This window comes from Silurus meridionalis, chromosome 9 (genome assembly GCF_014805685.1).
Source record: "Silurus meridionalis isolate SWU-2019-XX chromosome 9, ASM1480568v1, whole genome shotgun sequence".
Classification (NCBI taxonomy): domain Eukaryota; kingdom Metazoa; phylum Chordata; class Actinopteri; order Siluriformes; family Siluridae; genus Silurus; species Silurus meridionalis.
Genome location: NC_060892.1, coordinates 22,740,276 through 22,764,153, shown reverse-complemented (window position 1 = coordinate 22,764,153; position 23,878 = coordinate 22,740,276). Strand labels below are relative to the sequence as shown.

The 23,878-nt window shown below is 40.3% G+C and overlaps 1 protein-coding gene across 1 annotated transcript in view; it reads right to left on the bottom strand.

The window, feature by feature from the left end:
- ell (elongation factor RNA polymerase II) overlaps positions 1-23,525 on the bottom strand; it is a 38,860-nt gene extending 15,335 nt beyond the window's left edge. The window contains 2 exon segments of the mRNA XM_046857890.1: positions 8,144-8,188; positions 23,219-23,525. Of these exon segments, the coding sequence (XP_046713846.1) occupies positions 8,144-8,188; positions 23,219-23,353 (180 nt within the window). The 5' untranslated portion in view covers positions 23,354-23,525.
- Between the last annotated feature and the right edge of the window lie 353 nt (positions 23,526-23,878).

Below are 23,878 nucleotides of genomic sequence, written 5' to 3'. Positions count from 1 at the left end.
CATATACAAACAAATAGAAACATTTTGCATGCAAACTCATACAGATAAAAAAAAAAAGCTTTTTACTTTGATTTAATAGTATTCTTTTGTTGCACAATGGCTTACACACAGCACAAGACAGCGAGTTTTCACGCAAAGATGGACATTGTTTGGCATTGTTTTGTGTGCAGGATGGAGCAATGCACAGGGCATGTAGGGGGCGTGGCCTCAGCAGCCCTGCAGTAAGTGTGCTGTGTGTGCATGTGGTTGATTAAATGCAGGGTAGAAATTTGTGTCAATTCCCAGTTTATTACCATTAATTCCAAAGGAAAGTTTTCAGTCTTAAAAATTCACGGAAGAAAAAAAAAAAAAAAACAGTACTGAACCGTAAAAATGTGCTTATTGAAATTAATATGAATATATTAATTAATAAACAATATATTTAATAAATTATAAATAACAATATGGGCATCAGTGATACCAGAAACGAGTACATTACATTTATGGCATTTAGCAGATGTCCTTATGCCTTTGTCAATTTTATTCATATAACTGAGCATCTGCGGGTTTAAGGGCCTCGCTCAGGGGCCCATAAGTGGTGGCAGATTTGAACTCACAACCTTAGGATCCAATGCTTTAACCGCTAAGCTACCACCGTCCTCATGTGTAGACACCCAGGGCTGTACCCCTGCTCTTTAAAAGGGTCCTGCTCTAGTTCTACTGCCTATACAAACATTTTTACCCTTCACACATTTGTACCAGAGGGGGCGAGAAGGAAAAAAACAACTCGTAGTGCCTTGAAAAAAAAAGTAATTAAAAAGTTAAAAGTAAAGCGACTACAATCCAAATTAAACTGAATGACGTGGACGAATGTAAGACTGCATTACATAAAACAGAGCTGCTCACCATATAAACCTACTTTTGACATGTGTTCAAGTCACAGTGTGCTCTAAAAACAGAAAAGGAAACTCCTGTTAGAGATCTATTTAGAGGAACTCTGTGGTTCTCTAGGTGCCAAACTAACATTTTGAGGCAGATGAGGTACAGGAATTGAGCTACAGAAAAAGCTGCCTTTAGGATCTTATAATTGTCAAATGTGGCTAAAAGGACAGCGCTATATAAATACAAAGCTAAAGTTCGAGTTGACTGCCTTGCCTGACTGCATTCTCTACCTTGATAGAAGAAATATTCTTTCTTACTCTTCATTTTCTCGCCTCCCATAGGATTTTAGCTTTTGGATGTAAAACACTAGTTGGTGCTCAGATCATGTGTCTACTACTCGTCTAATACTAATGGCAATATTAAGAATCACAATGTTAGGCACAACGATACTAATTGTGTTTGTAAAACACTTGATGCCACTGTAAAACGTGTAAGACTGGCACAGGTTTCTTGGTATGGGTTGGTTTAAGGGGTATGGGTTCCGCAGTGTCCCACTTAGTTGTGGTTAATTTGTTTTTGCTGAAGTTTGCATATGATGGTGTGTTCTTAATGCCAGTTTTCCTAAAATAATATCCTATTCCCAAAATAAGAAAATTTCAACAATATATAGCCTTGCTTTCAGTATCGCACCGTATCGTATCGCAACCCCAGTATCTTGATACGTATTGTATCGTCAGATTCTTGCCGATACACGGCCCATACACACTGATCAGAGAGAACAGGAAGTAAACAGTCTGCCTGAATGACTTGATTACACTGAAGTCAGATAAAGTGGCGTTTCAAAACAACGCAACGCTCATTCTGAATCGAACAGCTGAGTGAACTGTTGCGCAAAACCACGAGATTATAAAGGAGAGCAGAGTCTGATTCTTGTTGGAGGTAAATGTCCACGTCAATAATGCTCTGGTGTTTAAGTGTGAATTTAAAGTCCATTTCTTTCTTTTATTGCTTTTGTTACATAATTATAGTTATTCTCCCCCCAATGGTGTCAGAGTAGCAAAGGGGACATGGACTAACTGCCCACTCCACCCACACACTTACACAACACACACTGTTCTCAGATCATTCTGCTTTAACCCAATGTCCTTTTGCACATGTGGCCTGCAGGTGGACGACTTGGCAGGGTTTTGGCTTCATGGTCTACTCCAAAAGCCTTGTTGCTCCTCTCGCACCTTTTACTGTAATTATTCCCTTTATTTCCCTCTGACTTCATTTGCCTTAATGACTATGAGGTGTATATATATATATATATATATATATATATATATATATATATATTTTTTTTTTTTTTTTTTCCTTTCCGAAAATATTAAAAAGTCTTTTATTTAGGGAGATCCAGGATCAGGTATTTAGAGAGATCCAGGATCCTGTTTGTTTTGATTATCAAAGACTTGATTCCACACTGCAGACAGAGCACCAGGGGACTATTCATTTGTAAACCTTTGAGATATCTCTGGAGCACCATGGACTTATAATCAGTGTGAAACCCATGGAGGTGACCAAGACCCATGTGGCCATGATAACAGTGCTTGAGAAGTCTCAAAGACAGCAGTTCATCCAATCGGAATGCGCTGGAGAGAATCTGCAGCATGGTGACTCGAACGCTGTATCTGAATAAGAGCCTGGACACATTTAAATGAAAGATGCTTTTTGATTTTGCCATAGGAGGGAAAGCAGAAAAAAAAACAGTGTCTGAACACTTTCTCCCCTCGGTAACTATGCAGTTAAACCAGCTTGTTACTGAGGCTCTCTGTGAGGTTGACTGAAACATTTGGATGATTTGGCTGTGGGCTTTGAAAGCTGTGAACATTGAGCACCATACAGTATTTAATATAAAAACTCCGACCCTATGGATGCTGCTTACCACTGTTTTTCTCTCCTCAGACACACCTGACCTCATGCGAACTCTGGACTTATCATCGCTTTTCATCATCTCCGCATCTGCACTGGGTTTTTCCATTTCACGCCGTTTGGAGTTGGGTTTCGGTGGTTACTTGAGTTAGGTTTCCTTATTAGCGGAACTGTAGCAAGAGTAAATACAGGGTTTTTCTGCAACCAGTGGGTTCTTCCTCAAGCAATGTGCTTACTGTAAAGCCTTGTAGACACTACATGCACACAACAGGTTACTGTGTATGAAGGAGTCTGGGTTGCCCAGTGCAAGGAAATGATCCTTTTCTTTGCTCTAAAGTGTTAGATTTCAAATCTATTTTGTACTATTTAGAGGAACTCTATCACGCGGGTCAAAGCGTCTTCCGTGGAACGTAAGCAACGTGAGGGAACGTAAGCATTTTCAGACATTTCAGTGTGGATGAGCTACTTTTGGGGAAAAAAGATTTAAAACGGTAGTGTGGACACAGAACGTTTTTTTTTAGAACTTTTTTAGCGTTTTTAAATTGATCCAGATTTGTGTAGCCTCAGAAGTGTCGATCGGCTTTTCAAAAGACAGAATGTTTTGACCTCTCCTACACTCTAACACTAACCTCAGTGACCAGTTGATTTATAATGTGAAAGCTATGAATGAATGAATACTCAAGATGACCCAGAGGAGGACAGGTTCTCTTTCTGGTTCCTTTCAAGGTTTCTTCTTCAAATCATCTCAGGAAGATTTTTTCCCCCCACAAAACCATTACCATCAGCTCCCTCGTTAAGGCAAAACGTATAGGGACAAATTGCATCAATTGCAAAATGTATATATATATATTTTGTTCGTTTGTTTGTTTTTTTGGAAAGTTGCTTTGTGTAAAATTGTTAAAAGAACCACAAATACATTAGAATTAAAATGAACTACATATTCATTGGACATGTCAATCACAGAAAAAAGTCCAATCCAGACAGTTTGAGCTCCTTCAGTTCGCTCATTACTGTGCAGGTTATAAGCAGGTTGGGTTAATTATCCACCCAAAGGCCAAGAAGGTGACCTGGGAATACAACCCATTACACAGCACAATCGCTGAAAAACACTGTTCAACACTCCTCGCAGCACTTGTGGTTTATTTTCATTATTTCCTGTGCGCAGTCAGTGTAGTTTATACAGTTGGTCTGTAAATGCTGAGCAACAGCATTAGGCATGTTTCACCGAAACGCTAAGACATTATGAGGAAAGTGCATTCTCAACATGCTGTGGTTTTCCCCTCACCTGAAGAAGAAAAAAACTAACACACCAGAGAAAAACCATTACAAGAATATCCTATATATTTATAAGATTTGATTACTAATTATATACGTTTTATTTATTTGGTTTATTATATTAGTTTATTATAAATTGCCAATCATTGAATCTCATGGTCATTTTCATGAAAATCAGATTCCCTGATTTTATATTAGTTTCAATTTCAGCAACATGGGAAAAAAATAAATAAAAGTATATTGAACACACCTATAGCTTTAAAAATGTAAACAAATTAGTGCATAAGATAAACCGACAGACGACACACTTCTGCCGTGTTCACTCTTGAGCATGAAATGGCAAAGCTTTACAAATCTAATCAATTAAGTAGTGCGTAAATCCCGTAGATCTCTCCCTGCTCTATCGATCCCACTTCTATCGGGGAACATGTCATAATGTTTGGAGGAGAGAAAAACAACAAAAAAAACCTTAACATTTTGTACAAAATTACATACAGACATTGTAAATGTTTCCCTGGTAATTTCCTGGTGGTCGTTGTTTTTGGATTTGTTTTCTGTGTTCATTTTACATCAAACATGATTGAACTTTATGAATTCTAGACTCTAACGCTCCATGACAAAAAGTGAAACAAGCAAATGGAGTCACAGGAGGGTAATTTCCTGGCCAACGATTTGTTATGCTAATTGAAAGCTTCATTTTTTTTGGCCATGTAAGAAAGAAAAGGAATAACTTGGTTCCGGTTCCTGAACAAACCCCAGACTTTGATGTTTACGAGAAATCCTGCTATACAGCCATACGAGGTGGTGCTCTTCTGCAGCACCACCTCGTTCCTATAACACAAGGAAAGATTTCTATTCTTGTATGTAATTTCCTTTTCAGAAACGGATCATCCTGAAGCCCTGATGCACCGCACATATTTATTTGTTCTTCTCTACTCCTAATGGACACAGTCTCTTCTTTTGGGTTTCTGGACAGAGACTAAAGCCTCATTTTCAAACAGCAGCAACCGTCTTATAATCTACAGAGCAAAATCTACTGCTGTCGTAACCCGGATTTATAACAACATAAAGAGCTTAAAAATTATATCTGTTTAAACCAAAATACAAAAATGATTAAAAATCACTCGGCTGGTTATGGGACGGTTGTATTTCACAACCAATGTTAAAGAATTGTAAGAATAAGAGAAAGAACTGTGAAGGTTTAGAACAGCTGACTATCTGACAAGTTAATGACCACATATACATTGATGATCAATATATAAGTAAGTGTTTCCTCTGCGCGTTTATTATAGTGAGTTCACAGCAGAACATCATGAACAAATCACTTGTTATCAGCTTCCGGTATTTTGGACAAAAGTATTGGGACGACTGACTTTTCCAGCTGTGTGTCCTTTTCTTCCACAACAAAGTATTGGCACACAATTGTATAGGACGTCTTTGGATGCATTAAATCGGTAGCATTAAATCTACCCCTCACTTGAACTCGCAGACCCAAACCTGTTCCAGCATCACAGAGGAGACATGCTGAAGATATGCTTCACATTGGTTTGAGTGGAAGATCTCCTGCTATATAGCCCTGACCTCAAAACTATTAAACACCTCAAGGATGAATATAAACATTGACCAGAGGTGTAAGTTTTTTTGGTATCAGTACTTTACACTTCACCATTTATTTTTACTTTTACTCTTTTACACAAATATCTGTACTTTCTACTTTTTACATTTTCAAAACAGGCTCGTTTACTTTACATCTATTTGGGAAAATGTCAATATTTTACCTTTTTGAGCCCATCAAACGATCCGCTGTCAATCCACTGGTGTATAATGTCCTGGCTCTCACACACCACAGACGGAGACAAGTATATGAAGCTCACAATGAGCAAGTCTAAAAGCAACAAGAAGTCTGGGGCTAATGTAGATGAGACAGAGGGAGTCAGTGATGTAAACAGTCCTGATCACTTGATCATCTTTTCTCTGCTTGTGTTCTATATGGTGGATGTTCAGCCTGGATACATTCATTAGGTTTTTTTTTTATTCGTTTTTGAATTATATATTAATTAAGGCTTCAAAATGGCATTTCTTTTTATATAAAAAAATTAAAACCTTTAACTCCACTGGAAAAAAATGTTTTAAGCAGTCAAAATTAGTTTTATTGATGCGCCAAGTCTCAAATCAGCACCAAAATCTGCCATGTGCATTTTGCGGCATTTTTTCCTCATAACGCAGAAAACGCACAGATAAAAGCAATACATCATTCGAATATTTCATAATTCAGGGGGCACTCTCTGCCATCTCGGTCTCCTCTCTTCACAGACACACAAATAAAACAACATGAATCTCTCTATTTACTTTAACTATATTTTAAAAAGGAGACAGTACTTTTATCAGAGTATTTAATTAATCGATAGCTTTAACCTATGATGACTGGATGTTCAGAGTCATCCAGATGAGTACAGGATCCCTTTTAAGGCACGTTTCTCTCTCTGTTATAATGGTAAAATTTATATTTGTAATCTATTTATTTCTGTGAAGCTGCTTTGGGACAAAAGTCCATTTCTGAGAGCAGAACAAAAATAAATTGAATTGACCCTGTTAGAAAACATTGACATTAGGGATTAACATTTCAGTCCCAGTCTGGTGAACAGACAGGAAGTAACCTGTGACCTCCAGATCTGCCCATACTGTAGTGGGACATTTTATTTAGAGATTAAATGAGAATCTACAGACTCTATACAACTAATATCTTAAAATCGATGTGTTGTGATGGAGAAATATTCAAAAAGAATAATATTTAAACACAAAAACAGACAAAAACTGCTGAACCAAGCGCTTCTCAAGACAGCAAACTGCACCTCACACACACACACACTCATTCCATCCATCACTCTCATTCCATCTCTCCCTCCATCACAGCACCTCAAACGCACTCTAATCCCATCTCTCCCTCCATCACTGCACCTCACACACACACTTATTCCATCCATCACTCTCATTCCAACTCTCCCTCCATCACTGCACCACACACACTCTCATTCCATCTCTCCCTCCATCACTGCACTCACACACACACTTATTCCATCCATCACTCTCATTCCAACTCTCCTCCATCACTGCACCACACACTCTCATTCCATCTCTCCCTCCATCACTGCACCACACACACTCTCATTCCATCTCTCCCTCCATCACTGCACCACACACTCTCATTTCAACTCTCCCTCCATCACTGCACCTCACACACTTATTCCATCCATCACTCTCATTCCAACTCTCCCTCCATCACTGCACCACACACTCTCATTCCATCTCTCCCTCCATCACTGCACCTCACACACACTTATTCCATCTCCCTCCATCACTGCACACACACTCTCATTTCAACTCTCCTCCATCACTGCACCACACACACTCTCATTCCATCTCTCCCTCCATCACTGCACCACACACACTCTCATTCCATCTCTCCTCCATCACTGCACCACACACTCTCATTCCATCTCTCCCTCCATCACTGCACCTCACACACACTTATTCCATCTCTCCCTCCATCACTGCACCACACACACTCATTCCATCTCTCCCTCCATCACTGCACCTCACACACACTCATTCCATCTCTCCCTCAATCACTGCACCTCACACACTTCCGTCTCTCACATTCATTGTGTACACAATCACCAGTAGCACACACACCTTGTCTTTCTATTATAACTCTTTCCATCCATCCACCTACTCATGTCCTATATTTCTACCAGTAACTGTCAGTCTATATTCCCTTCTTTCTTTCTTGTAACTTTAACTAAAAGCTTATAAAACTTGTCAATCCACCATCAAAGGTTCTGTGATGATCACAACCTCTCTGTAAAACTCATCCCCGTATCCAGTGCTGTACAGCAAACCACAAACATTACTGTTTCCTACACTGTTCAAGTCGACACTCACTCAACAACTTCCTTTCACCCCTGATGAACTTTTAGAGGAGGGAAATTCCAGCTGCTGAAAACGCGTCTGCGACACTGAAGCAAAACGAGCTTTCAGGCTTTTCCACCTTTATGATAAAGTCGATGTAAATGAAGAGAAAGAGAGAAACACTTACCCCTTGGTTTCCAGTGAAGCGTATTAGTGGTTGAGCAGACAGACCCTGTGGAGCACACAAGAGATCAGGATTAGGATCATGATAAAAGCTTGGTACAGTGGAATCACACAGTCAGGAACTGTGATCAGAAAACTCAGTCGGTATGTAAACTACACTTTGAGGCGTCTGAGTGAACTCTGGGCTGCGGTCAGAACCGGAGGCTGAATTTAGACTGAAATGCTAGAAGACGGAGACCGAGACTGAAGTCACAGTCACCGAGCAGCAGCCAGAAACACACGACTCGCCACTTTTACAGGAGAATGGGGTTATTTTTAATCTGTTTTATTTGCACAGAAAAGAATGCAGCAAACCACACACACACACAAACACACCCCAGACAGACTACACGAGACACACACAGACTACAGACGCCATACACACACACACACACACACACACACACAAAACCATACAGAGACTGCACACACACACACACACACACACACACACACACACACACACACACTATACAGAGACTGCACATACACACACACACACACACACACACACACACCAAACAATACAAAGACTGCACACACACAGTCTATACAACACACACACCACATTCAGACTGCTCACATTCAGACTATACAACACACATACAGACTATACAACACACCACACACACACACACTGCACACACACAGACTATACCACACACACTATACACACACACACACTGCACACACAGACTATACAACACACACTGCACACACAGACTATACAACACACCACACACACACACACTGTGCATACACACAGAGACTATACCACACCACACACTCACATTTACATAGACTCACACAGACTGCACACCGCCTGCACACACACACACACCCAGACTTCACACACAAAACACATAGGCGATACACACACCACACACACACACAGACTGCACACCCCACAACACGCACACAGACTATACACACACACACCACACAACACGTCACACAAAGACCACACACAGACTGACACACGACATATAACCCACACAGACTACATATGCCACACACACACACCCCAACAGACACCGCACACAGCCCACACACAATATGAACAGCCCACACAAAACAACGCTGCTCAGCTGCACTGTTAAAGACAACGTAATTAAATATTAAAGTGTAATAAATGTGTAAAATTCTAAATGTCATAAATCCTGTTTACACCATGATGATGCTTCAGTTGAACTCGGCGAGCAGCAGAACACGTTGGAAACCCCTGATAAAATCCCTGCTTAATGACGGACGGAGGACTTGATGTCCACATGGCAGTTCACGGCTTACAGTAATATTGGACGTGTGCCACTGATCCAACTCTAAACTCACACAGCAGGACCTCGCACACACATCTGCACTGCTGCATGGCAAATAAAGCATTAACAACCCATCGAAGGAAAATCCCTTAGAAAATTCAATAAAATAAATCAAATTCCTGTTGCGATTTTTTAACGGTTTCTTTATATATTATTTTAAAGCTATTTTAAACAGGCCACTGTGACACGCTATAATCGGTGGTCCTTTGTATTTTCGTCAGGAGGTCATGACGTGTCTAACAGGTCTTCACGTGGTCGGAATCTGCGGGGTATAGTTACTATAGAGTTACGTGCGATACTTCGAGCCGGCGGTCCCCGTTTTCAGCATTCGCGCATGCTGAATGGGAGCCGAAGGAACGAAGTGTAGTGCTAATGCGGATTTTGTCTTTTCGGGTTTCTATCAGGAAATCGGTGCTCACATGGTTGCGCTCAGTGTAGCGATTTTGACGAGTGTTTTCTGATACCCGAAGACCGTGAGTTCCACCTCTGCTCAGAAGCCATCAGTCAGACCAGATTAAAATAGCATGTAGTGGAGGTACAGTAAAGCACAATGTCTATAGTGCTAAAACAAGCAGATACTGAATATTTTTTTAAATTCCAGAAATTTTCAAGAATGGAAACGTTTTATGGGAATGAATGGAAATAAATGTACAAAACTGCAGGTTAGTCTGTAACAGGGAACCTAAATATAGTGGGGGAAAAAAATCTTACAGGATCATCTCAGTTTAAACAACCAGATTTAATGCAATTTCAGGTGAATTTGAGCTCCTGCACATTTATCAATCACATGCACACAGAACACTATTGAGGCCGTACCCATCCTACATGCACCGTGTATTTCTTCATAACATTTCTTGAATCCTGTACACAAAATAATGGTTACATACATTCATGTTTGAAACATGTGTAAACTATTGTGCAAGAAAATGATACGGACTATTATTAAAATCTGTGTTAGTGCGCAGAAATGTCGGCTTATGAACAAAAAATGATTATATCCATGTTTGTGGAAGAAACAGTTTATATAAATTTCACCAAATTTCTAATTAATTCCCATAAATTCTAATAAATTCACATAAATTTCAAATGTGGAGTATTTCCAAAATTCCCCAAGTGAAGTTCCCATGAAAGGTTTCTGGAGATTTACAGGACATTTTCCGCCCCTCAGCAACACATGCAGTTACAGTGTGATTCAAAAAGAATGAACCGATTTCATTACGCAATATAACTGAGTTTTTCATTCAAAACACTGGCGATCAAAATTACAGAACAATTTATAAACAATTGAACAATTCTGAAATAATGTCATCTTCACTGCTCAACAGTTGAAGGAGTTTTTGTCCTGTCTATACCATGCTACCAGAACACCTTTTCCACAAAATAACTAAGGCATTTAAAAAAAAAACATTATTTTGCAGAAAACACACTGATCAAAATTAGAGAACACTTTCAGATACCTCCCAGTTATTGGTGTTAATCTGGCACCTGGTGCTAATTTCCTTGAGTATCTTTCAACCCCTATTTAACTGGCAGCCTAACTTCCTGTTTCACTGACTCTGCAAGATGGTGGGCCGTTCTAAAGTGACTGAAAGCCTCCGCAGCAGGTTGTCCAGATGAAGGCCAAAGGATGACCCTATCAGCCATAGCAAGACAAGTTGGTCGTTCCAAATCTGTGATTTCAAAAATATTGAATCTTTACAACATCACAAACTCATTCAAGTCCGCCAAGAAGGCTGGTCGTCCACGGAAGACAAATACAAGAGAGGACAGGATACTGCGGAGGATCTCAATGGGCAATCGTTTCCACACTGCAGCTGGAATTGCTCACCAGTTCAGTGCTGAACAGGGTAAGGATCTGTCTCGTCATACAGTGTCTCGACGTTTAAGAGCATTTGGACTGAAAGCCCACTCTGCAGTGACCAAACCTCTCATTAGCAGAAAGAATCAAAAGGATAGACTGAGCATGTTGTGTGGACAGAGGAGAACTGGTCCAAAGTTCACTTCAGTGATGAAAGCAAGTTAAATTTATTTGGGTCCGATGGGAAACATTATGTTCGGCAACAAACTGGAGAAAGACTGAACCCCAAGTGTCATGGTTTGGGGCATGTTTTCTGCAGCAGGAGTTGGGCCTCTTAAACAGCTACATGGCAGAGTGAATGCAAATGTTTATCAGAACCTTCTTCAACAACATATGGTTCCTTCCCTGCGTTCATCACCCAATCAGCCCACAGTGTTCATGCAGGACAACGCTCCATGTCACACAGCAAAACGGGTAAAGCAGTTCCTTGAAACTGAAAACATTGAAATAATGACATGGCCTGCCCAGAGTCCTGATCTCAACCCAATAGAGAACCTCTGGAGAATCCTTGGCGACAAAGTTATGGCCAAGAAACCCACTACAGTCACCGAACTGTGGAGGAGACTGGAAGAAGAGTGGACCAAAATCACACCAGAGCAGTGTGAGAGACTCGTGCTGTCCTGTGGCCGCAGATGTGCTGAAGTCATTCACAGAGGCCTGTACACTTCCTACTAATTGCTGACTGTTGTAACCTTCAGAAAATTTTGTTGTAATCTTTTTCCATGCTACAGTCATTGTTGTTCTCTAATTTTGATCAGTGTGTTTTCTGCAAAATAATGTTTTTTTTTTAAATGCCTTAGTTATTTTGTGGAAAAGGTGTTCTGGTAGCATGGTATAGACAGGACAAAAACTCCTTCAACTGTTGAGCAGTGAAGATGACATTATTTCAGAATTGTTCAATTGTTTATAAATTGTTCTATAATTTATATATATATATATATATATATATATATATATATATATATATATATATATATATATATATATATATATAAAATAAAAAAACACAGTGGCTTGTGGTCTAAAAATCACTGAAGGACGTTTGCTTTCACGTACCCTGTTGGTGAAATGCCCTAACTCCATCCACGCAGCCGAATCCCTCACAATCTTCAAGAAACCACTAAAATCTAATTTCTTCCATGACCATCAAACTGCCTTTTATTATCCTTTATCCTTTCCTATCACCATTTTGAACGATTGCAAAATAGACTATATAAATAATATTATATTGACTGAAACAGGGGCACTTCTCATGTTTACTACCATCTTATGATAAATCGCTTGTAAGTCGCTTTGAACAAACGCAATTGCCGAACGCATACAACTAAATATAACATGTCGGCTAAGCGGAGCTATAATTATAACCTTGTTAGCCATGATTGCTGTTCTTTTCAGTGTATTGCAAAGATATTTGCAGAATTCCAATTCGCAAACTTTCACAGTCCAGGCCTAAAGGTTTGTGGGAATCTGCCAGCTTCGGCTCACTCAAGAAAAAAAAGGAAGTACATTTTCACGGGGTGAGTTCAATTATTACACTCCGCGTAATAGGACCGACTTTTACAGACTGAAATGTCGATATTTTGAAACGAGAGCCTGGTACAGAAGGGAACAAGTCAATCTGTCGCACTGTTGCGGCTAGAGTGCTATAAATTAGGCCGGATATTAGTCAGGCGCATCTGACTCAGCAAACCATGCGTGTAACGTTCTGCGCTTGTGTCAGAAAACATAACTCTCTCAAACCAGCAGGTGGCAGTAGCGTGCATTCAGCATCCAAACAGGGAAACCGGGAAAAAGTTACAACTGTGAATATATAAAGCAAGCAGTGTTTCCACCCGCGATAATTACTAACTGGATTCGTGTAGCATTTTTCAATCATCTCTGCTAAGTTACAAAGACAAGTGCAAGAATGACGAGCGTGATCCGTTTCTTTTCCTCGTGTGCTCACTCGCTAAGCTAAATAGTCAATCTGCGTTCTTTCTCTTCGATCTCTTTCTCCGCCGCCGAATCGACATACAGAAGGTGGCGATAAACAGCCGATGTGGTCCGACCGGAGCCAGTGCAAAGAATACCATCTGGAGAGAAAATTAGAGTTAATTTTCGGAACTGTATTGTTGCCGATCCTTCAACCAGCTGTAGTTGTAGTGGAGAGACTTGTGTTGTTCAATAAATGTTTAAACAATGTTCTGGATCACTTCTTATTAATTAATTGTTAGATTTTATGAGATAAAGGGGAGAGAAAAAAAATTTAAAATACACCCGAACATATCGACCAAAAAAAGATTGGCATCACATATCGGTCATAAAAATTATTATATTTAAATTATTCAATTATTTAAAGAATTTATATAATTATTTATAAAAACACAAAAATGCCATTTTCACCAGCTTCACCATCTCTCATTAGAGAGCACTGAATATCTGTATTGGGCATTGAATTATATTGTTATAAAAAATGTGATTACTACTTATTGTACTGCAAATTTCACTAAAAAACATTTAAAATAAAACTACAATAATTACGCGAATAACAAAGAAATGTCGTCTATCAGGACTGTTAAGGAAACGACAGGAACCGTGGTGCCTTTAACTTCATATATAATGTTTGGTATAATGCAACACTGTTTTGGCCCTTCATAGGAAAAAGTCTGGGCACCTCTGCTCTAGATAAACCTCCTTCCTTATGATGATGATGATGATGTTTGCACGGATTCTCATGGTACCTTCGTGTTTTTGAAAACGGCTCCTAGTTAGGAAATTCCCGTGGTATCGAGGGTCTCTAATGGTAGTGCACCCAATTAAATCCTAATTATGGACAATAATCAGCCAATCAGTAGTCATTACATTCACAATGTACGACTTCGGACCCACTGAAATTCCGATATGGTAAATAAAATCTGGATTAAAGTCTAGAAACTGTCAGTCTTGTAATCGTTATGTAGAGAATTGACAGAGGTTATTTTTAACTGCATTATTTCAACTCCAGTTCCACCCACTCCGGGGGTTGTTGTTTTTTTTAAACCGACATCCAGCTTGTTACTAAGCCTGTGCTCTCCCTGTAGGCCACAGCACATTCTCAGCAGGGATATATCAGGGACACATGGCAAACAATAACACAAATGTGCAGGGGTCTGGGAAGCCCGTGAGATGCTGCAGCCGCAAACAAAATCTTTTCAATGCTTGAAACCTTGATTGCTGCAGGCTTTAAAGCTCGTTTTTGCTAGTTTTAGACCATTTTTGGCAGCATCCCTAAAAAATAGACAACTGATATCAAATATGTACCTCTCTGAATGCCAGCTACATCAGACATGTATTCCTAAAATTAATTCCACATGAATAACCTCAGAATATTGTTCCTCTACGGGAACAGATTATTAAAACATGTGCAAATCATTCCAGATTTTTCCGCTCTTTTGGTGGTACTTTAGCCAAAAAGAAGTAGAACAGCAGAACTCTGATTACTACAGCTAATACCCCAGGATTTGCACTCATGCAGCCACTCTCTAAGCTCTTTGCAAGTCGAGGACAAAACACTGACTGCCTCGCCACTGACCATCTCATCACTCCACGTCTCCTGAACCGATTGCAACACAATCTCCTATCTAACTAAAGTATATGTCCTGATCCCAAGCCAAGAAAATTGATCAAAAACTCTATTAGCATACTGAGACTAGCATCATCGCTTTTCGAGCAAACAGCAGCTTCAGCAGGTGAAAATGACTTCGCCTTTATCAGCGTTCCTGCACTGCGGCCTCGACACAAACGCTTTGGGATAGCTATTGTCAAAATAGCGGCTGATAGGAGCACAGTGCAGCTCATAGTGCAGGATATGCAGGTCTGTGCAAGCCAACCACAATGAGTGCAAGTCAAGTGCACAGCACAATACTGCAGCTTTACACAAAAAAAGATGGACTGGGCGCAGGTTGGCCAAAACCAACCCTGTGAAACCTATCAAAGCTACCCAGAGCCAAAAACATGCTAGAGAAAGAGTGTAGGTTTCAGAGTCGGATCTAAGGTTACAAAATTCCAGGAATTTCCAAGACTGGACACTTTCCATGGGAATTAACTGGGAATTTACAAAGTTGCAGGTGAGCCTTTAACAGAAAACTAAAATGTAGTTGAAAAAAAAGGTTAAAACAAAAGGGAAAAAAGGTTTTATAAAAAACAAACTTGACAGGAGAAAGTGTGAACTCTGAGTGTGAAAAAGTAAACTCTAAACGCTGCGTACGCACAACGTGGAAGGCGAGAAGTGAAATCACGCACAGATCGCGCACTGCAACCTTTTGAGTAAAAAGTTTATAAATGAGACCCCAGAGCGGTACAGAGTTTACGTCAGTAATAATGGTCCGTGGGGAAACACAGTGCTCCATGTAAAGTTAAATGGACTAAACAAAGCATGCTTTTAGTATTTGAATTACTGAAGAGTTGTTTCAGCCCTAAGACATAAAAATATTGCACTGCATAATAACTAGTTTGAGGTAGGAGTTTCCTGTAGAAGGAAATCCCACCGAAATGATCACTTCTCATTCCGCAGCAACCCAGAAATAAGAAGTAACTTGTCAGTGTGAAGGGAAAGGATGTGAAAATATGGAAATGACCCAAGAGAGGCAGAAAGCTAAAAGCTGGTTGGTTGACCTCAACCCAACTTGATGAACAGGAACACCAAGTGCACCCCAGACCTCCCTGAACAACGCACAGCCTGATCTTACTAATGTTCTTGTAGCTGAATGAACACAAGTCCCCACAGTCCTGTTTCAAAATCCAGGATACCTGGACTGTGGACACCTGCCAGGGTTCCCTGCAGCTCTGAACCAGAGCTGACCTGCTGAGAAGGATTTAGAAGACCCCTGAAAATAAACAGCGTCTTTAGTGTCCTCTAGGTGTCAGAATGTTCAAACATAAAAGAAACCGTAACCAGTGATCAATTAGCAAAACCACGCATTTTAGTGGAAACTGGAGAGCAGTGTTCACATCACGGTCAACAGTAGCTTGTCTCGCCCTGGACACAGTATAATACTCACCCTAGTGATCTGAATGGGTTGCTGACATGTCATTATTATCTGGGCCTGGAGCCCAGAATGTTCCACACCACACTGGCAGGGTGCGAACCTTGAGACAGACGGTGGCTTCTGACCACCGCTCACTGTTTGCTGCACAGGGCTTCATACAGAAAAAGGATCAGGTACGATTCGGAGAAGAAAAAATAAATAAATAACACTGACACAAAAAACACGAATCAGCCAGGGTGAGGTTACAGGTTATACTTCAGTCAAACCGGGAAGTCGACGATCTACCAGCACTTCTACTTCCTGCGCGTACAGTGACCTTTTCGCTTTAAATAACCTATATAGTGAAATACTTGCTATTGCAATAAGAAGGAAATCATTCTTCCACCACAAACCCAATGAAAGCATGTTTAGGCGACAAAGAATTTACCTGTTTTGGGTATCAAATTTACCAAATCAAACCAGTGGCATTGACAGTATCAAACAAAGTCTAGTAATCAAAATAGGTGAAAAAACTGTCGCCTGAATGTACGGAGTACAAACGCTTTAATGAGAAACGGTGCTCCGACAAGCTTCACATCACCGTGACGGAAATCGCAGAGCGTTTTACAGTGCGACCTGGAATCCAGACGAACAGGGATGATTTGGTTCCGACATTCCATCCAGTAAATGTTGCTTTCAGTTCTCCAGATGTATACAAGATATGTGTGCCAGTATGTGAACAATGCCAGATGTCAGAAAACTAATCCAAAGGAATATTTCGAGGTTTGGGACGATCGAGAAGGCAGGTGATTTAAACGCCTGTCAGAAAGCATTGTGTCTTTAAATGCAAATGAATAATGTGCAATTTGCATCACGGACCAGTTCCATGTGAGACCATTTTTGACTCCTTGGGGAAGCAACAACATACATATTACTACTATTATATGTATACGAATTAATTACTCATAATTACATACACAACGTTGCTCACCATAATGCAGAATCAGTGCAAGATTATTTTAATTTTCGATGCATGGCAGGAAATTGGCAGAGGTGAAAGTCTTTTTTCTTTCTAAATAAAACACCCTACATAACCAAAAAAGTCAATCAAATCATAAAACTGTGTCACTTATTTTATAATGTGCATAGGTAAAGCTCATAACTTGTTCAATTAATTCCAGGTCAGACTTCGAATAATACTAACGACTGCAGCTACAGCTGGTCAGTAGCCAGTCTCTGGGATTGTGCTTTTTTTTTTTTGTCTGTAATATGTTTATCGTGTAGAGGTCATAGACCAAGTTTGGACACACCCTGATCCTTCAAAGCTACAGGTTGTCGATCTGTAACAGTTAGGGGGCGCAACAGGACAATGGCTTCTATACACAATCTCAAGACAAAACATATATTTGCACTTTACTTATTCAAAATTCAATACCAGCTGCCAGTGGCCTTTTCTATCACCCTGCACTGTTGGGAAATTCTAAAGAGACTTGATTGTGTTAATAATGAAAATCATTTATTTGTTTAATACACAGTGCTATATGGAATCATGGTCTCATCTTAACACAGTAATTGTGCAGAGTACAGATAGTCCCCAAGCTACGAAGGGTCAACTTAAACTTTTTAGATCTTACGTTGACGATACGACAAAATTGTAAAACTATTTTACGTTTTGCGCAGCAGGTTGATCCACTCGTGATCCAGAAAATCAGCCCTGACCCGGCGATGCACTGTGTATTGCGACACCTTTCTACCAGAACCAGCATTAACGTCTTCAGCAATTTGAGATACAGAAACTCGTCTATTGGTTCGGCTCACACGGGTCAGCCGTCGCTCCTCACGTGCCTCAATGAGCCTCGGCCGCCCATGACCCTGTCGCCGGTTCACCAATGTTCCTTCTGTGAACCACTTTTGAAAGATACTGACCACTGAAGACTGGAAACATCCCACAAAAGCTGCAGTTTTGGGGCTGCTCTAGCCGTCACAATTCGGGTCCTTGTCAGACTCAAATCCTTATACTTGCCCATTTTTCCTGCTTCTACCACATCAACCTTGAGGACAAAATGTTCACTTGCTTGCCTAATAAATCCCATCCACAAACAGGTGCCATGATGTTGAAATCACAATCAGAGTTAATTCTCTTTGACCCTCGCTGTTTTCTCCCCGTTCCTCCATCTTCTGTAATCAGTCAGTAATAATGGTCTGTGGGGAACACAGTGCTCCGTGTGTAGTTAAATAGCTGTTTCGCTCAAATATGCACTGGAATTTGTCAAATTTGTCATTACAGTATACTACCACAAACCAATCACCATTCTTTAAGACTCTTGGGTGGGCTAGGCCACGTCTCGACTTAATATATTTTAGGTAATGAATTCATCGGGTCTTCGGAACGCATATACAACGTAAGTCGGGTACAGCACCAACGAAATCCATGCATGCCAGATCATATGGTTTAGACAGCAAGGTTTTAAGTGTGTCTGTGCTTTGCACTGGGGCAATGTCCTCTTAGTACGTATGATCTGGTGAAACTAAAAAAAAAAATATGTGGATTTGGAGAATCCAGAATCTGTACGACACACAAGACTGTACTACACAAGGGCCTTGACCAATAATACCAGCTTCATAGATACAGACAAGGTCTTTGTAAATAACTGTATTCTGGTTGCCAATACTTTATAATGAGTCTGGAGCAGTCTTGTGCCCCTCTGTCAAGTGCCATGAAGGGTGGACCATGCACCACCATAAAATGCCAGGATCAGCTTCAGGTCCCAAATGAACATTTCTTGGATTTGAGACGGGTCCAATTAGTCTAACCCTAATGGTACGAGCGCATGGTGGCAGGAATATAGAGGAACACAAGCTCTGGCTCTGTAAGAACAAACTGAATAGTCACAAGTGCATTAGAGAAACTGTATTGAGCTAGCACGACTGCAGTTCACCACAGGCCTGCCAATCAAGAGGAGGCTGTGAATAACTGCTAAGAGTAAGTCAAGTCGGGTGGGTTTTGACTGTTGTTACTGTATACAATCACCAGGACCATGGTGAAACACAAAACGGACGAAAGACTACACAAAAGTGCGAATACACAACCTATCGATCTCATGAGCCAGCGCAAAGGAGTACCAGGACACTGGTGATACAAAAACATTGCAGGCTCAATATCTCCAGAGGAAGAGTTAATAAAAAGAACACATGCTCTTATCCTATAATCCAAAGCAAACCACGGACTAGCAACTCGCTCGGACTTCATAAAACATACGATAACTAGCTGACGAACAATCCAGCAATGTGGCATGAAGGTATTTATAGTAAATACCGTCTCACGGTCACTTTGAAACTGAAGGCAAAAGAAACGTAGCCAGACGTCACCTACAACAGAAACTCGTTTCGAGTCGGACGTTGCTAACGGGAATTTCTTTTTAAAGTTCAGGGAGGCAGTTTCAAGTTGCTTTCTCTTTCTTAACTTCATTTTTGTAAGTGAAAGGGCAGGCGTCTCTACCCAATAAAATGGTAGACGGAAAGATGCACGAAGCACCATATTACTTTGGGATGATTTGCACACGTGCATTACACTTGCTGAAGCCCCGCCTACTTCCCCCATCATACAAGCGCTTGACCTGAACTCACAGAGGCATCGCTTCCAGTTTAGAGTAAAAAGATAAGGTTTTGCATTCAAGAATTTGAGATCAAAATCTCTGTGTACATGTGACCTGGCTAACAAACGTATCTATCTGCTTACAATTTCATCCAAAAAAATGGCTACCTTCAATTTTTACACTTACACTAATGCCATATGGCGGATGCCCTTATGCTCAGGGGCTAATTTAACTTACAGTACATACTTTAGGGAAACAGAGTGATTTATATTACTGTAATGTATAAACCAGTGGTCCACAACCTTTTTTCACTGACCGGCCTTTAAGGTGTGGCAGATAAATACAACAAAATCAAATGATACGACCGACATAAAACTGGTATTTTCTGAATATAATAATAAACCTGAATCCACCGTGTTGTTTTTTGTTTATTTTGCTTGCTTGGGGGCTTGAATTTAGCGGTAATGTATTATGAGTTAGCGGCCGGAGCAGCCCCTTTAAGAAGGTAGCAGATGGAGGTAAGACATGTGACTGAGGGAAGCATCATGACATGTATCATGAGAGAGTCAGACAGATGTGGTGGTAATCTTCCAAAATAAAACCATCAGAATCAGATAAATAAAATGGAAACAATGTAAGTTATGTATTCTTTCTGTGCGGCCTGGCACCAATTGATCGACGGACCAGTGCAGTCTGGGGGTTGAAGACCACTGGTATAAATTTCACAGTATATATGCATGTGACTTTGAAATGGCAAAAAACACGGAATCAAATCTGCAATCCAGCACAGAACTCTGTTGACCGCTGGCAAGAGTAAAACATCTCACAAGATGTGAAGCATCCCAATGTATCATAGAAAATTTAAATGCAGAGTGAAAATGTATATATTTTTTATATTTGTATGGTCATCGTAAGATTGAAAAATCGTTAGGCGAACCAACATATAACTCGAGGACCACCTGTACACTCAAACTTCAAAACTACAGAATCAAACATCTCAGACAAATAGTTACTTTGAGAAATGTGGGCCTTTCTTTTACATAATACCACCAGTTTCTCAGACTCAAAATGAAATCAACAAACTCAATCATAAGAATTATTTGTAATGGCTGTAAAACCTTGTAGGTTTTTAATCTTAAGCTTATAGTTGCTGCTCGTTTGTGTCTTTTCGCCTTCAGTAAGAAGTGTATTCAGATGGGCTGAGCTCGAATGACCGACTCGACCCCTCAACGTTTAAATTCTTTTCTATGAGAAGTTCTCAGGTTACTTTCACAGCATGTCTGTGGTCATTATCTGTAATGTAAAGCTTCTGACTGAATCTGAGCAGAAAGTATCGCACTACACAACAGAATTCATCCTACCACTTCTATCAACAGTCACATTAATAAACACCAGTGGCCCAGTTCCACTGGCATAAGACACAGTGTTTGACAGATGATCTGGTATACTTTGGATTGTGAGCTCTTTCTTTCCTTATCCATGATTTTATCCTCTTCCTATAATTCAGTTATAAGTTAATATTTGTTTCATCCATCAAAACATTTTGTTCCAGAAATGGGCAGAATTTGTAGATGATTTTTAGTCCAATTTGTCCCTGAGGGTTAGTAGAGATTTACATTCTCTGAACATTCTCTTGATTGTAGACTCTTAACTGGATATATCAACCTTCTAATTAGGGTTGTGATCAAATGTAGGTGTCTACAGTGGTCTTCCAGGTCAAACTGCAAGCGCATTTCCAACTACAATACACAAATAGTTTATTTGGCCACACAAAGATTGGTCCGTTTTGTCTTGTTTTTCAGCCTCCTTCTCTTTTATTGAAACCTCTTCAGACTGCACCGCAAGTTCCTATGAAGAGCTACCAAACAAAAACCCAATCGACTTCAGATGTCATGAAATAGCACGTAGCAGGCCACATCACTCAATAAAACACTCTTTTTGTAGACTCTTTTCTTTAACTTACCTTTAAATTAGTTTGTATTTATTGCATGCCTTATTGCCCATGTTTGTGGATACTGCTGGAAACTGTACATTTCCCATTGGGATGAAATCGGCATGGCTGTCTGTTTGTCTGTCTGTGTCTCAAAATTACTCAAATTTGCCCAAAAGATTTATGGACCCGCCTGTATGTCGGACAAATAAACATATTCATTTTACACATCCCCAAACTATTTCAAGCAAACAAACACCTGATCCCAGGAGAACATCTGAAAGAGAAAAAAGCCGGTAAGATAAACAAAGCTGTTCGGTTCTGCACCAAACAATTCTGAATTGTCCACACGGTAATCCGGATTATAAATCTTTGTAGTTGTTGCCTGGCTTTACAGGGAAGTAATTACCCGAGCGGTGTGACTGTTTACCCCACTGAACTGGGAACACAGGGCTTTTCTATAACGCTGGAGGTAAACATTTCCATGCAACTCCTCTGGCTGAACTAAAAATATATCCGCTTACACATTCATGATGTCACGGAGCGTCCACTGACCCTGACGTCAGGTTTGAATGAACCACCAATCGCATCACCACTGACAAATCGACTCCTCATCAGGAAGCTCCAACCAGGATTTAGATCTGAACAAACTCTCAGATTGTTCAGGGGTTCCTCAATAAAACCTCTTTCTTTTTCAGGTGCTTCTCTGTACCCCAGGTCTCGTATTCAGACATATTATGGAATAAATCCAGCTTTAAGACTTGATTTGATTTTTTTTTTTTTACAAATAATAAAAGCAGCTTTCGAAATACTTTGTACCCCACAAAGAAGCAGACTAACATTGTTTTGAGAAGAATCAGTTTCAAAAACTCCTAAAACATTTCCACAAGACTTTGAGTGAGTTGAATAGAAAGGAAAATAAATAAATCAGACCTTTTGTCAGCTTTGCTAACTCAGACAACCTAGCTCAGATTTCTAGCATGTCCACTGTCTGTGTGTGTGTCTGTGTGTGTGTGTGTGTGTGTGTGTGTGTGTGTGTGTGTGTGTGTCCTGCCATTTGGTTCATATTCTTGGAAATCACTTCAGTTGTCGGTAAAGCACCTAAAACACGTTCGTCCTGCTGAGGAGACCCGGTTATGGAGTTGTTATCGCTAACTGAGGCTTCTAACGGCGGATACCTGTCGCTTAAAAAGCCCTGGATCTGGCTGACGGCTCATCACAGCTACCCCTTGTTGTTGCTATGCTAACGTTAGCCCTAATAGAGAAGGGGGAAAAGCAGCTGGAGCGCGTTAGAGCGTCACTGCAGCAGGAACCAGGCTTTACTCAGGAACAAAAAGGGCCTAAGAGCCGTTTACCTTGCTGCTCTGAAAGTCCTCGAGCGCTCTCAAAGCGCTGTCGGTGAGTTTAACGTGGAACACGGAGACATTGCTGCCGTTGCTCACTCTGCCACAAGACAGCCCGTAACACTGCTCCTCCTTCAGCGCCGCCATCTTGCTACCACATTTCCACGGCTCGCGCACCTTCTCGGAAACGCGACCGAACTCTCGTGCTGCTCCGCGATGAATAATTCATGAGCGGCGTGACGTAGACGCGACGGGCGTGGTTTTGACTGACGAGCGTCACCCTGTATTCTTTTTTGCCCTGCCCACATCTCCCCCCATTCCTGATGGGAAACTCCTGTAAGGACATCCTCATCCTCATCCTTACTTTCATCCTCATCTTCATCCTCATCCTCATCCTTACCTTCATCCTCATCTTCATCCTCATCCTTACCTTCATCCTCATCCCCATCGGATCAGACCGAGAAATTAGTGGATTCAATCGATTGATTTTTACTTTTTACTTTTTTATTTATTAATGAATTTATTTATTGTTATATATATATATATATATATATATATATATATATATATATATATATATATAGTTTTTATTTTTAAATAGGTTTTTTGTTTATACTTTTCTTATTTCTAATTTATTTATTGTAATGGTTTTTTTTATTTAGTTTTAATCAA